The 16,089-nt window shown below is 43.4% G+C and overlaps 2 protein-coding genes across 3 annotated transcripts; both read right to left on the bottom strand.

The window, feature by feature from the left end:
• Nucleotides 1–331: 331 nt before the first annotated feature.
• LOC120704292 (RNA polymerase I-specific transcription initiation factor RRN3-like) lies at nt 332–11,777 on the bottom strand. 2 transcript variants are annotated; one of them, XM_039988637.1, is made up of 16 exons: nt 11,629–11,777; nt 11,394–11,543; nt 6,732–6,836; nt 6,568–6,639; nt 6,417–6,488; nt 6,099–6,335; nt 5,270–5,380; nt 5,069–5,182; nt 4,855–4,953; nt 3,076–3,144; nt 2,887–2,993; nt 2,001–2,084; nt 1,835–1,922; nt 1,567–1,686; nt 1,276–1,460; nt 332–1,010 (listed from the first exon to the last, which is right to left on the bottom strand). In XM_039988637.1, exons 2-16 carry the CDS (start codon nt 11,490–11,492, stop codon nt 728–730), a joined length of 1,845 nt encoding a protein of 614 aa, XP_039844571.1. In that variant the 5' UTR covers nt 11,493–11,543; nt 11,629–11,777; the 3' UTR covers nt 332–727. The 2 variants fall into 2 exon arrangements, with proteins under 2 accessions (XP_039844571.1, XP_039844572.1); XM_039988638.1 differs by having other exon boundaries at nt 344–1,010; nt 11,616–11,715.
• Nucleotides 11,778–12,275: 498 nt separating this feature from the next.
• LOC120704294 (ervatamin-B-like) lies at nt 12,276–14,039 on the bottom strand. Its single transcript, XM_039988639.1, has 4 exons — nt 13,486–14,039; nt 13,152–13,375; nt 12,907–13,047; nt 12,276–12,787 (listed from the first exon to the last, which is right to left on the bottom strand). Exons 1-4 carry the CDS (start codon nt 13,967–13,969, stop codon nt 12,530–12,532), a joined length of 1,107 nt encoding a protein of 368 aa, XP_039844573.1. The 5' UTR covers nt 13,970–14,039; the 3' UTR covers nt 12,276–12,529.
• Between the last annotated feature and the right edge of the window lie 2,050 nt (nt 14,040–16,089).

The raw sequence follows: 16,089 nt of genomic DNA, 5'->3' as shown, positions 1-16,089 counted from the left end.
ACAATGAGGTCATCTGTACCGTACAGAGTACTGATAAACAACTGTACAAGATGTCGAAATGACGAGGAATCGAAGATAACTTGCAGCTGAACCATTAACTGCATCCCCATTTGCAACACAAACTGAGGTCATCTGTACAGTACAGAGTAGTAATAAACAACTGTACAAGATGTCGAAATGACGAGGCAGTCCCAGCAATCCACACAAAAGCATTGGTCCACATACCACAGGGCAACCGCATCAAGCTGCGTATTGTGTCCTATGTATGCAGGATGAAACGACTACCCGACCAAGACAGTATCCAACATCACAATTCAACCGGCAGGCAGTAGAGAGTTTCAGATAGTCTTGTCTTGTTAAATAAAGACATAAAGCATAAAACATCGCCGAAACTATCATGTTAGACTGTCCAACAGGAATCCTTTCAGCTAACTGTTCTACTTCTACATAGAAATAGGTTTTATCTTTACCATAATACACCACCAAGGGCTGCCTAAGTATACAATCGCAAAACCAGTTTTCACTCTGTTCCCTGGTACACATACACTTTACATTTCACCTCAAATGGTAACCTACGTATTGCAAAAGAACGGGTTTTGACCCCACTACCAACTACGAGAGAAAGCTCCATATCTGCATGATTGTCATACCCCCCTCAGCACATGCAACTTCATAGTATTGTCTTCGGTAAAGAGCCAGTACAATTAAACGATCTTGTGATGGCCAACTACGATGGAGGGCTCACTGAAGGCCTGATCCTAGCAGGCATGCTAAGACCGGAACCACTGCTCATAGCCATTGGATGGAAGGAGCGGTGTGGCGTTATGGACATCTTGTTCATCGAATACTCAATATCATCATCATCCTTGAAATCGATTTCAATATGGTCATCCAAGCTATCCACATTCATTCCAGGTGCGTCAAGGTCGCCAAGCTCCTCGTCATCATCACTGTTGTTGCTGTATGTTGTCTGGACTAAGGACCAGAACTCAAAATTTGGACGAATATATCTGCAAAGGCACAAGGGTCACCAAGCAGAACAAACACTAATTACAAGAACACATCGGCCTTTTGTACAGTTCTTCTATCTATCTATCTATCTACACACACACACACACACACACACACCCTACCACAGCGGGGGGCTTCCCCGCTGTACAATTTTCAAAAAAATTACAAGAACAAATAGCAGCTGTGTTAAAACAGTGTTCTGCACAATGCAGATGTAGAACATGAAGAGAAAAGGACTCTTATTTTGATATTGATAATACAAACCTGTCAGATTCTCTAAGGAGATACGGATCAAATGGGAAGAACATGTCCAGCCTATTAGCTCCTCCAAAAGCCTTCGATAGATCAGATTCAACTATATCTTCAAGTGGCAAATCCACAGGTGCATTGAACAGCCTGGCAGCCCTAGCCTGTCTCAGGAACTCGTTTACTATTGAAGGCAAACACACCTACAACATCAAAAGCATGTCAAATACCATTAAACATTTATGTGAAGGCAAAAGACGAGGTTTCTGCAAAATGAGATAATAAAGGTGGTAGGGAATGTCATAAAACCTTTAGAGGCTCCAGTCGGTCCATCAATATAGACTCGATTGGCATTTGAAAAAGCTGTGATTTAAGATTTGGGTAGTCCATAATAGATCTCAACCGAAAGCAAAGGACATACATCACAGCCTGCAAGGTAAGTAAAACAGCAGATAAATGTTCAGGGTGCTGCATTTGATGATTGAAGAGGCAAAGGGACAATTTAGAATACATAAGTATCTGACCAACTATTTTTCTCTTGTTTAGCTAAATATATGCAAAAACTGCCACAACACACCTGGCAGCTAGCATAAAATATTTGATGATCTATAGGCTTCAAAGGATCCCTCTTAAGCTTACAATAAGAATCGCACCATTCCACTAACCTGTGCAATAAATATAACATAAATTTCAGATGAATAAATGCGTAAAACATACACATTCTGTGTTCAGAGCATAGCCACCTTTTGAGCACAGCAACAACGGTATCTGCAGAAATGAACCTTGCCCGGGCCAGATAGCTTCCAACATATGAAACAGCAGACATTCTGCACTCAAAATATAACTCCTGTCATTGGTGTTTCTTTGACTGTCAATTCATATAGGTTATTTATCAAGTTAGCAACAAATTAATCTCAGAATAAAAGGTGCTGGTTATTTCATGCTCTGAATCTACTACAACCTTTTTGCTACAAATGTAGTAAAGTTATAATGAGATAATATGTAAAAGAATAGATATATTAATGATTGGTGGGCTCGATCAAGCAAGAAACTCGATGGTCAGATTAGGTAAGGTTTTAATTCCATAATCATCTGAGGTGTTTGGCTCCTTTGGAAACATCGCAACCGTTATGTTTTCAATGGGGGCTACGGGCTACCTCACCGAATAAGCTTACTCATTGCAGCCCTGGAGGAGCTTAACTTATGGGGCATAGTTGGTGCCAAGGGTATTAGGTTGCTAACTAGCTCATCTTTAGAAGCAGGCTAGTTTCTGATTGGTGCTTAGAGCAAAGGTCGTGTTACCCCAGTTCGAGTCCTATTTGGTTTTTATAGTGTTCTTTGGGTGTGTGCATGTGTGGTGTGGTGTTTGTAAGAGGGTGTGTGGTTTTTTCTTTTGTAAGGGGTTCTTTACCCCCTTTTTTCCTCTTCTTAAAACAAAAATACGCAGCTCTCCTGTGTGTTTGAGGGGAAACAAATAATAGATAGATGATTAACACAGTTATGGTGCCAAAATCTCCTAACATGAGTAAGGCAAAACGTCAATAGCCAAGGCATGATTAGAACATGCTATGGTAGTTATGAAGTTAAGGCTAGCTTCCAATCACGAACAGAAAGGTTCCAAGGGCTTACCTAGCTATTGCATCATCTTCCTCCTTAGTAAAAATATCGGTAAGAAAAAGAGCAAAATCAACACCGCAGATTTCAGGATCCAGGGAACAGGCATAAAACATGATAAACTGCAAGGTCAAAATCGAAGGGTCAATACAAGATGGTAAGGCATAGTGACTCTAACTTGGAGGAGAAAAGGTGAATCTCAACCTGGGCAAATTTGGATTTGTGCACCTTCAGCACAGCTTTTTGAAATATAGTCTTCAAAATGCAATATTCCTGTTCAGGTCAAAACAGAACATGAGCAATAGCAAAACGGAAGCGCCTATATGCATTTACTTCACATTCAGTGTCATAACAACTATATACATAAAACAATTCTCAGAAAGCATTTGATGAGTTGCAGTTGACAATTACAGAAAAACAATCATAGAAAGACGAACAATCTCAAAGGGAAAAAGAAACTAAGGAAATGCGTAGCATGAAGTAAAACTGGGCAATAGTAGAAATTATTGGTGTACACGACCCGGTTCTACAGTTTTTTTTTTTTTGCAACCCAGTATGCTTACCTTTACCAGGTTTCAGATCAATTCCTAAGACTGATCTGTGATCCCTTGAATAATCTGGAGGTTGGGTTGGTGTGGTGATACTGACTGTTTCTATGGGCCATAATAAATCGAATACAGGACGAAGTCAAAGATAAGAACTCCTTAGTACGGAAGCTTGGGAGCAGGGTTATTAAAACGATAAAACGACGAAACGAATAGAGGGTCGATTTTAACGAAACGATGGACGTTTTATCGTTTAAACGGACGTTTTAACGTTTAAACGTCGATTTCACAAGAACGTTTTCTCGTGAAAACGTCGTTTTCACGACGTTTAAACGTCGTTTTAATAACCAGGCTTGGGAGTAAATTTACCAGATCACACCATGATTAAGACTAATAATCCTTAGACAAAGGGGTTCTTACTTCAATAAACAAAGGCACAAAGTTCATTACAATTGATAAACTACAAGGTTACACAAAGCTAAATAAGACTTTGAACTATTAGGAAATCCATCTCATCAACAACGCTATGGTTGTTGCGTGTTACAGGAAAGCCAGTGCGTTAAGCTGTCAGAGAAGCAGAGTAGGTGGTTCGAAGGGGGGAAAAACTCCTGATTTTGCTATGCAGCTCCTAGACAAGTAGATGCCTAAAAAACGTTTAGAAGAAATAAAATCTTCTCAAAATGATTTTCTAGAGAGAGTTGAGCCTGAAAATTGGAAATTGAATGCAAAACTCTCGACTATGAGATATTTTTAAGGTAACAAAGATTTCTATTTCCAGCACCTTTGTGTCTTAAGAAGGGACAAATTCCCTATGCTACAAGAAAATGATTCCCACCTTTTTAATGTTTCTGCTGTAAGAGAAGGAAATGTTTAGATGTCAAGCCCAGCCATTGTCAAAGAAGATAACCACTGCAAAATCCTGGGAAGTTGGGAAGCCAACACATACACCCAGAAGAAGCTGCAGTGAATGCAGTGCATGACACAATGCAGCTGATGCATATTTTCTATCTCCTCCAACCCTCCATATGGTATCTGAGGGTCTCAAGTTCCACCTGACTCCTCTGGTGATGGGTACATCACTTCATACTCACATACAGATCACAGTCTCTCTTCCTCGGATCAGATGAGCCTCATATTCTAACAACATAGACCATTTGTTTGGTTTCAGTTAGGTGAGGTTAGATGTACAGGACATTTTGTTGGTCGCAAATTTAGAAGAAAAACAAGAAAAGCATACCAATTTGTGCATATGCACATTTATTTAACTAAATTTGCCATTGATAAATAATTGTAGACAATATTACAAACTTCATGCAGCAATGTATCTGTCTAGATCACTAGTATAATTATGCTGCAATATTCCCAAAGCTGAATAAGTCATACAAAGAAGATGACAAATGGATTTTGTCAAGAAGTTAAGGTTCATCCATTTGCTCACCTTAAATAGACGATCACGATCGCACGACTTGAGGTGCTCGCACACAACCACCATTAAACCATCAAGTTTGTCCGCAAATACATTTCCTCCAAAAAGGGCCTAACAAATAAAAGGCTTAACTTATCTACAATTAAGTATGTAATGAAAGTGCAGCACATTTGCTATTAAAACTAAAAAAACAGCAATGTAGAAGAACATTCCAAATATGGCAAACCTTTGTTCCTTCTTGTCCAAGGTTATCCTCATCATCATCCAAATCCTCAAGCTCCATCTCAAATATACCTTTGCTGTGTTCCTCTTGAAGAATGTCTTCCCATGTTATATTAACCTGCAGAGTTCACCAATCAATTAATAATAATATAAATAACTGGTTCCAAGATAGATTACCTAGTCATATAAAAGGAAAAGATCATACATCCAATTCTGTAAGTAGATCCACAACTTTCTCCAACAATGTACTTCCAATAAGGTCGCCCAATCTTTCAGTATCAAGACCCAACATGCACTCAACGAATGATACCATTTTCTGCAAAGAAAATCGCAAAAGGTAAGGTTGATTGCTCATGAACAGCATGAATGGTGCATGCGTAAATACCCGCATAATAGAAGCCTTAAACTATCAATGCAGAAATATTAAACAAACACGCCCTTAGCAAGAAGAAAATTGTGAGGATAAATGCACCTAAGAAAACATGGTGAGTACTATGGGCCTGTTTGGTAGGGCTTCTCCTGCTTCAGATTCACTGTGCAAAGTGATTCTATAGGTTAAATTTTAAGGAGGAAGTGAATCAGGAAAAGCTAGTTTTTTTTTTCAAGCTCCCAGCCCCTTGGTTCATTTCAGATAATCACTGCATGGGATCAGCCTAGAAGTGTCTAGGTAAAATATTGTTTGGAAGAGATCCTCGTGGAATCAGCCTGGCCCTAGTGCATGCACAAAGGCATCAAGCACATAGATAAAAATTGCAAAGAATTTAACAATTTTATTATATGCCATACATTATTTGCTTGTCTAGCAACCAGGGGTGACGCTACGTTGCCAATGCACCAGGGTGAATAAATTTTTTATACTAGTAGATTTGTATTTTACCATATATTGCTGTAAAATTATATATGCTCCTTGATGTATTATAAAGCAGTGTGCCAGGTTAAAATTGGTGTTAGCTTCAACCCTGCTAGCAAGAGTTAGTACCATGTGCTGAGCACAACTGCCAAAAATAAAGAGATCTCACAAAACTAACACTTACAGCTTTGGTGTCAAATAACTTTGGCATACTCCTGTTTATTATATCCTTTAATATCCTTGCTGCTAAGGGCACGGTGTCAGAAATCATTTTCAAACTCTCATGCAACTGATAGTAGATTTCTTTCTTCCTTGCAAGCCATCTTGGCTGCTCCGTCGTTGGAACAAGTGGTCTAGGTGGAGCGAAGTTATTCACAAGCATCTGCAAACATTCTCTGAGGTACTGGTCTGCCACAGCAGCCTACAGGAACACAGATCAGTCAAAAACACACACATATACACACACAAATCATGCAGAAAACATAAAATTGAGGAAGTATACCAATCTGGTTATTAAATCCAAAAGCGCGTCCCTCGTGTCTTCCCTCAAGTACCATATGCACATGGTAAATATCTAAAAAAGGGTTTAATAAGATATGATTCATTTAGCAAAAAAAAAAAAGCATGAGAGCAAGCACTTAGGATTACATTACATTGTTTAGAAGTGCGTGATGATACATGATGTCTATCTTGGGTACTGCTTCTGACAGTGCCTTTAAAGTCGTCTGACGAAAGTATGGAACATATGCATTAAACAGAAGTGACAATAACTCAAGCGTGGAAAGGTAGACAAGTCAGGATAGGGCTAAGAACTTACAACAAGCATAGCCTCCTCATCTAGATCCCTCTTTCTGGTAGGGTCTACAGCGAGCAGCAGATAATCATACTCATCTTTGTCCCTTAGATCAATTAAAAATGGATCCTAAATGGCAGACAGACATGTTAATCATTTTCCAAAGTACAGTACTTCAAGTAACTCAGCAAGTCATAGAAATAAACAGTACAGTTTTGCTCCAAAGTCAAAAATAAATCCTTGATTGGATGACACCAATATAACTCCGCCTATGCTGACTGGAAGACTCTCTCTCCTGAGTCGTCTCAGCATAGCCGGTCCCAAGCCCGGGTAAAGGAGGAGGGTTGCGTTAGATTTTGGCAAACCAGCATAAAAAATAGCCACTCTAATGGATTTGAAACCCACAAGAAACTCGTTGAGGCGTAACCCTCTTAGCGACGCGCTACATCAGAACCCGGGTGTGGTAATCAATGGGCAAGGGCCGGGTCGCCATCCCCCCAAGGGCGCGTCGTATCGTGACCTGGGTACGATGATAAGTGAGCAAGGGTCGGGTCGTCACCTGAATGGCGCGCTACATCTACGCCCGGGTGTAGTGAAAAATGAGCAAGGGTCTTCGCACTTCCCTCGACGGGTGCGAAGGGTAAGAAAGCTAGCCGAGCCAACTAGGATTCGTATAGGTAGCTGGAACGTAGGGTCCCTAACGGGTAAGTTGCGAGAGCTAGTTGATGCAGCAATTAGGAGGCGTGTAAATATTCTATGCGTTCAGGAGACTAAATGGAAGGGTCAGAAGGCGAAGGAGGTTGAGGATACTGGCTTCAAGCTTTGGTACACGGGAGCAACTCCGGGTAGGAATGGTGTAGGCATCTTGATTGATGGGAGCCTTAAGGATGGAGTTGTAGAGGTTAGAAGGCAAGGCGACCGGATTATCCTAATCCGGTTGGTAGTTGGAGATTCGGTTTTAAATGTGACCAGTGCCTATGCCCCTCAGGTAGGCCTTAGTGAGAGCATCAAGATGCAGTTCTGGGAAGATCTAGATAGCATGGTTAGTACCGTGCCTACCAGCGAGAAACTCTTCATAGGAGATCTCAACGGCCATGTGGGTGAGACTAATGTAGGGTTCGAGCGAGTGCACGGGGGTTTTTGGGTATGGTAGCAGGAGTCAAGAGGAGAAGGATGTGTTGAACTTCGCATTAGCCTACGACTTGTTGATAGCGAATACCGTGTTTAAGAAGAGAGAATCCCATCTTGTGACGTTTCGTAGTGGACATCACTCGAACCAGATCGACTTTATCCTTGCTAGGAGGGAGGATAGACGTGATTGCTTAGATTGTAAGGTGATACCTGGGGAGTGTGTTGTCCCTCAACACAAGCTTGTGGTGGCGGACTTTCGTCTTCGGGTACGTGTCCATCGGGACAAACGTGCCAAGATTGCGAGAACAAAGTGGTGGAAGCTTAGAGGGGAAGCGGCACAAGCATTTAAGGAAAGGATGCCAGGTGAGGGGCCTTGGGAAGAAGGAGAAGACACAGATGACATGTGGCTAAAGATGGCAACATGTGTTCGGAAGGTGGCCTCAGAGGTGTTTGGCGTGAGTAGGGGAGGCAAACAGGAGGGGAAAGAGACACCTGGTGGTGGAACGACGAGGTGCAAAGGGCTATTAAGGAGAAGAAGTAGTGTTTCAAGCGCCTCCACCTTGACAAGAGTGCAGCCAACATCGAGGGCTATAAATTAGCGAAGGGTTGCAAAGCGAGCTGTGAGTGTAGCAAAGGGTAAGGCGTATGATGACCTGTATCAACGGCTAGGCACGAAAGAAGGGGAGAAGGACATTTATAGGATGGCTAGGATCTGCGAGCGGAAGACAAGGAACATCAACCAAATCAAATGCATTAAGGATGGGACAGATAGACTGCTAGTGAAGGATGAGGAGATCATGGATAGATGGAGAGAGTACTTCGACAAGTTATTTAATGGGGAGAGTGAGGGCCCTACCCTTGAGTTAGATGACTCTTTTGACGATACCAACAGACGTTTTGTGAGGAGAATTCAGGAGGTAGAGATCGGGGAGGCTTTGAAGAGGATGAATGGAGGTACGATGGGTCCTGATGGTATCCCCATTGAGGTGTGGAGATGCCTAAGAGATAGAGCAATAGTATGGTTAACTAAGCTCTTTTTTCGGTCAAACAAGATGCCGAAAGAATGGAGGAGAAGTATATTAGTACCTATCTTCAAAAACAAGGGCGATGTTCAAAGTTGTACTAACTACCGTGGGATTAAGCTGATGAGCCATACGATGAAGCTTTGAGAGAGGGTTATCGAGCATCGCCTAAGAAGAGTGACAAGTGTGACCCAAAACCAATTTGGGTTCATGCCTGGAAGGTCAACCATGGAGGCGATTTTCTTAATACGACAATTGATGGAGAGATATAGGGAGCAGAAGAAGGACTTGCACATGGTCTTCATTGACCTTGAGAAGTCATATGACAAAGTACCGAGAAATGTCATGTGGTGGGCCTTGGAGAAGCACAAAATCCCAACTAAGTACATTACTCTCATTAAGGATATGTACAAGGATGCGACGACGTTTGTCCAGACATGTGATGGCAACACCACTGACTTTCCTATTAACATAGGCCTACACCAGGGGTCAGCATTGAGCCCTTATTTATTTGCTTTAGTGATGGATGAGGTCACAAGGGATATACAAAGTGAGATCCCTTGGTGTATGCTTTTTGCTGATGATGTGGTGCTAGTTGACGAGAGTAGAGCAGTGGTTAATAGGAAGTTAGAGCTGTGGAAACGCACGTTAGAGTCGAAAGGGTTCAGATTTAGTAGGACCAAGACCGAGTACATGATGTGCGATTTCAACGCGACTAGGCATGAGGGGGGAGACGTTAGTCTAGATGGGCAAATGGTGGTCCAGAAGGATACTTTTCAGTATTTAGGATCGGTGCTACAAAAGGATGGCGACATTGATGAAGATGTTAGACATAGAATTTTAGCTGGCTGTTTGAAATGGCGGCAAGCTTCTGGCATCCTTTGTGACAAGAGGGTGCCACAAAAGCTAAAAGGCAAATTCTATAGGACAGCAATTCGTCCGGCGATGTTATACGGTGCTGAATGTTGGCCTACAAAAAGGCGACATGTCCAGCAATTGAGTGTAGCAGAGATGCGGATGTTGCAGTGGTTTTGCGGGCACATAAGGAGGGATAGAGTTCGGAACGAAATTATTCGGGATAGGGTCGGGGTGGCACCAATTGAGGAGAAACTTACTCAGCATCGGCTGAGATGGTTTGGACATGTCCAACGAAGGCCTCCTGAGGCGCCGGTGCGTAATGGGGTTCTTGAGCGGGTCGATAATGTAAAGAGGGGTAGAGGTAGACCTAAACTGACGTGGGATGAGTCGGTTAAGAGAGACCTTAAGGATTGGAATATTTCTAAAGAGATAGCTTTGGATAGGAGCGCTTGGAGACTAGCTATCAATGTGCCTGAACCTTGAACTTATTTCTTTCGGGTTTCATCTCTAGCCTACCCCAACTTGCTTGGGAAAAAAGACTATGTTGTTATTGTTGTTGTTGTATTGGATGACACCAATATAAACAATGACAGCATGAATGAATTTCTTGTACTAGTGCACTGAGTTAAAGGCAGCATACTCAAATCATTAGACCGAGCTCAGACAAGAAAGGAAAATTTTGCAAGACAATAAATAAATAATGGATGTATTTTGGGTTCTGTCTTGCTAATCTTTAAAATGGCAAGGTATTCCACCAAGCTTGGTGAAATACATAGCTACAAGAAGCATAATGAACACGACTACTAACTAAAAAGGCAGAGAAGCACTGCAAGTAAATGATTTATTCACCTGTTAAAATATGTATTGTGCGTACTAGCTTCCTTAGTGTATGTGTTATGAGGTTGCTAACCAAACACCCACAATTTGAAAACAATCACCTTTCAATTTCCCTAACTCCACACCTCACATGCATCTGGCACATTTTGGCATGTCTTCACCAGAAAGCTTTGGTTTCGAACTTGAATAAAGGACAAGTTCACTGCAAATCTCGATTTCTTTCTGAAGAATATATATTCCATAACACAATTAGTGAACGTGTTATAGCTTTGTTATTCTAATCAAAAAAACTTTAATGCGAATTTCTCAACGGAAAATTGATGAAACATGTATGACATTTAATGCTTCATTGATTTCTAGCAGTTAGGATAAATCAGACAGGATATCTACAGAACTAACACGAAACCAAAAAAAAAAATCGAAGTGCAACAATTGGTGATTTACGGAACTACATAATAATCATTTAGAAGGAACTTCATAAAAATTATTTGGAAGATCCTCACTTATTTCAGCTTTAAATTTTATTGTCAAGGAGCCACCTCTTTGAATCCGAAGATCATGCCATCCTTTCAAATATGCAGGAGGACACTTAGGAGTCAGAAACTGCATAAATTGTTTGTGGGGTGCTTTCTCAATACAAGGTTGGGACACAGTACACTTCTCCATAACACATTCTAACGTCACAAGTCCTATAATTTAGAGTAAAAATCGATCTAGTGTATTGCGTCAGATTTAGTCTTATAAGGCTCGGAGGGATGCATCAATTTGTTAACCTCTACAGAAAACAATCAATGCCGTGTCATATCAAACGCGACGAGCCAGGATGGAAGGTCCGTACCATCCGCACGGACTGCAGCACGCGCTGGACCTCCCGGAACGCCAAGGAGTCGCTGATGGACACCTCCATGTGGTCGTCGCAACACTCCTCCGCCCCCATCGCCAGCTCCCCGCAGCACCTCCTCCGCTGAAGAATCTCTCGCGCTGAAACCTACAGAGACCACCGACCGAATCAGTGAGCATCCGGCGATGGAGAGGGGAGGGGGATTAGGGGGGAGACGACCGGAGGCACCCACCGGCTGGGCGGGAGGAGGAATGCGGCGGCGAGGAGGCGGTTGGCGGCGGCGAGGCGCGGGGTCTAGGGTTTTTGTCGGAGCGAGTGGGAGAGAGGGAGCGCGTGGGAAAGGGGGGCGCGAGTTTATTCGTGGCCGGCCGGTGAAACGCGGCGTCGGCTGCCGGGTGCGGTTACGCCACGCCTCTCGGATCCGGGCGGGTCGCGGACAATGCCCGTGATCCAATTTGTTTATGGGCCGAGCGGAAGCGAAATAACTTATTTTTTCCGGGAGGTAAGGCCGAATGAAACCCAGCCCGAATGCTGTTTGGGCTGAACGGTTTTGCTTTCTTCGTTTCCGCTGCCCTGTCCGAAATCATCAAGCGGCCCACATGATGCTGGCCGATGATGTCGAGCCACAAAAAAAATACAGAACCTCTCAATGTTACAGTACAAACCTGTCCACCCATAAGCTCTTAAAATAAATAGTTGCAGGCATTTATTCTTGAATTGAAGGAAGTTGCAGATATTATTATGCAAGACTATTTACTAAATTATTTATTTTTTATTATTATACTACTAAAGTGTCATCATTCAGTACCATACGTAGTTTTATCCGTAGACTTGTTCTGGTCATAGTTTTATCCATAGACTTGGTCTGCTGGTATCAAATACTGAAATGCACGTACAAGTACGGCCGACTCACGAGTTTATTCATTTATAATAAGTCCATACATTACATTTTACATAAGCTCATCTCACAACAGATTATTTGTAAGTGTAATAACTACACAAATCCCTTATTCATAGCTTATTTACGGTCGCACACACAGGCAGCACACCACACGCAGAGCAAGTGTAAACGTCGACTGAACGGGTGCCTCTCGTGAGTCCATATAGCAAGGGGGCCATCATCGGGTGGCGCCTTAGGCATCTAGAACCATCTCCAGCAGCGGCACCATGCCCGTCTTGCGCTTCTTCACCGGGTAGTAGGCGTCCATGGCGATGCCGCACTTGCCCGTGCGCGCGGCCACGTTCCTCCTCATCCGGATGTAGCCGCCCTCGCCCCACCTGGTGCCCCACGAGTTCTTCACGATCCAGTAGTCCTTGCCGCCGGCCCTGCCGTAGCCCACCGCCGTCACGCCGTGGTCCAGCTTCGTCCCGCAAGCGCCGTCGAAGACTCCCTGCGGGCGCGCGTGATGATCCGATGATGGTAGAAATGAGCGGAAAACATTCACTCCAAACATGCCCAAGGAACATTCATGCGCTTGAAGCAACGATTCATTATTAGGCGACACTTTACCGATTTGTAGTGCTGGAAATCACGCCCGGCTGCCTCGATGGAGACACTAACGGGCTGCTTAGCCACCGCCGCCTGCAGTGCCTTCTCATTGTTGGCTGGGACATGGCTGTATGAATTTATGGTCACGACCTTCTTCTTTTTCTGCACGCAGCCAGAATGCAAACCTCCATCACCATTGACGACGCGCAGGCAGTGTTTACTGCATCTCTATACAAATTGTAAAGGAAGAAGAAGAAAATAGCGACCTTGCAAGTCCCGTCGCGGCCGGTGTAGGGGTAGTCGGCTTCGGTGTCGATCCCGCCGTTGCTGATCACAAACTGGAAAGCGTAATCCATGCGCCCGCCTTTGCATCCGTGGCTCTTGCGGTCGCAGTCGATGAGCTGCTGCTCCGACAGCGATATCAGCTTGCCCGTCACGATCTTGTTGATCCCCTCCATTGCGGCCACCGCCGAGAACGCCCAGCACCTACCTGCATCGTCGTGGCTCACGGCCAAAAGATCATCAGATGACGATAGCTTACTGCAAGTTCTTACCGGCCGGAGAAGAATTCACAAGCGGAGTGGAGGCAGGTATACGGACCGCATTTGCCTTGGTTCTTGACGCCGGTGACGGCGCCTTTCTTGCGCCAGTCGACGGCGGCCGGCACTGCCTCCAGCTCATCATCGCCGAAGTCGGCGAGGTCGTCCGCCGTGTCGTTGCGGCCGGGGCTGCTCTGGAACTGGAAGCCGAGGACACGGCCGCGGAACTCCTCCAGGGTGAGGTCGGCGAAGGGGGTGAGCCCGAGGCGGAAGCCGTGGAGCCCCGCGTCGGCCTCCGCGTTGCGGGCGTCGATGTAGCGGAGGTTGTCGCGGAACACCTCCAGGCGCAGGCGGTCGTCGTCGTCGCCGCCGTTGCCGCCCGGGCGACCCTGCTCCGCCTTCCACGCCTCGTAGAGGTGCCGCACCTCCTCGTCCGGCCGCTCCCACGGCGCCGCCGCGGCGGAGGCGGCCATCAGTGCCACGGTCAGTAGCGCCGCCGCCGCGAGCATCGCGGCGGCAGCCGCAGGGGAGCGTGGTGGATGCATGGGTTTTGGCGGTGGAGCTGCACTATGGTCTGAAGTGAGCTGCTGTACTCGACTCCGCCTCGTACTCCTACCTCGGTGCCTGTGCCTCAGCCTGTGAACGGACAGGTCAATTTATAGGCACGCGGAATGCCAAGTGGATCACCCGGGCCCACGATTAACACCACTCAACGACCCATGAAGGTGTCTTTTTTTTTAGCTTTATCTAGATATAACCAACCACTATATATGCTGATGCTTGTCTTGACACGATAGTTGCAACTTGTACGAATGTAGAAGATGTATATAATATATCTTCCTATATTACTAATTGAAGGCTCCTTTTAAACCTCCACATGAAAGTCATCTAGGATCCTAAGTGCACAGCCTATAAAAAAATTCTAGAAATTCTCATGCAGAAACATTCAGCCATCAATCCGACAACTTTAATCATAATAGTCCTCGAAATTGTTATATTTTCTAATAAATTGCTCACATATGTCATTATGAAAATAAACTAAAATAGCTTAGCCTCATAAACATGTATCTAAATTACTCACCCCTGCCATTATAAAAAAAAATATAAAGTAACTCCCTGATCTTCATATAAATTACCACCTATGCCATTATAAAAATAATACAAATAACCACTAAATTTGCATATAAATTATCCAATTATATAATTATTAAAATTTAAATTAACAGCTAAATTTGAGTCTAAATTATATAATTATAACAAAATATTAAATTGGGCCAATATAATAAAATTCTAAATTAGTATTTATATCATTATTATTATATTATTTATGTTATTATTTAGGTAAAAATACTACCCACGACATATGTCATCATGTATTCATGTATGATTAAAGAGATCAAGATATCAATTCACAACCAAATGGTTCAATTAAATATATATCAAACAAACATAGAGGTGTGATGCAAAATAAAATCTACTACAATTAGAAAATGGTAAATATATATTTTAGAGTATGTGCAAGAATATTTAATACATGAAAGATGGCGTGATAGATAAATACAATTATTATCTATAAGCCTTATTTGTATATTAATTTCAATTAGCCCATGCGGGAGCACGGGTTGTTAGACTAGTACTGAATAACCGAGAAGCATGATTAAGATATCCATTTTTCAACCCTTGGACAGTTGGACTATCAATTCTGCCGATAAAGCTCAAATACCAACGACTTTGTACCATTTAGCTATTCAAATCAGCCATTTGTTCTCTTCGGCTGTTTTGAAGGTGTTTCTCTGGCTGTGGTCTCACCACATCGATATAGTAGGTCTGAATGAATACCATGTTGTCTCAACAAGTGTTGTTTTCCAATCCGCTTACAGAACTCATGCATGTATAGAAAAAACCCATCACCCTTTTGCCAAAAAAAAAACGCTCCAAAGACAGCTAAAAGAAAAAAAATAGATTTGAATAAAGCTGTGTTGTATTTAAATTTGAGGGCTAAAATTGGACACTCGTAGTTGGCCTGGAGATAATCCGAAAGTAGACTTCTCCGCCTAGCATTCTTTTAGACTTATCCGTCTGCTAGCATTCTTTTAGACTTCTCTCCGTCTAGCATTTGAACACATTGTTTTTTGGCTTCAGCTTTAGTTTAGTTGGTTGAAGCGCCGTCACTGTCCTATAGTTGCATGCAGCTACACTAAATTATGAGGAGGACGGAGCTGACTTACGCATAATTGCATAAACAAAGTTCGTTTATGCACAATATATATGGTACTGATCGAATTTACTGGGTCTATGCTTCGAGGATCAAACATCTTCTATTGCATGACACGTCATCTCGAAAGTTGAATTACGCATTTGTTTACGAGAAATGATTGTGGTGTGATCGGCCAGCCTATGGCATCCTTCGAGCATGCATGCACGTACCAATGCAAGGTTCTAAGATGCATGCGCGTAGTCAACCTCAAACTAATTTACCCGTCGGCATCTCCTTCAGCGGAAGAAGCAACCCAAATTAAACCAGTGCTAATCCATTCCTAACTTGCCTCTTGGTCTCTTCGACGCCACGCCAGCACCGATCCGCATCGATCTAAAATTTTTCGCTTGTTTGCAGTAAACAAATGGTCCGCGCGCAGCGTGGGTTCGGTAGCGCATACAGCAGCAT

This window comes from Panicum virgatum, chromosome 4K (assembly GCF_016808335.1).
Source record: "Panicum virgatum strain AP13 chromosome 4K, P.virgatum_v5, whole genome shotgun sequence".
Lineage (NCBI taxonomy): Eukaryota > Viridiplantae > Streptophyta > Magnoliopsida > Poales > Poaceae > Panicum > Panicum virgatum.
The sequence above is the reverse complement of the archived record's forward strand: the minus strand, read 5'-3'. Positions and strand labels throughout refer to the sequence as shown.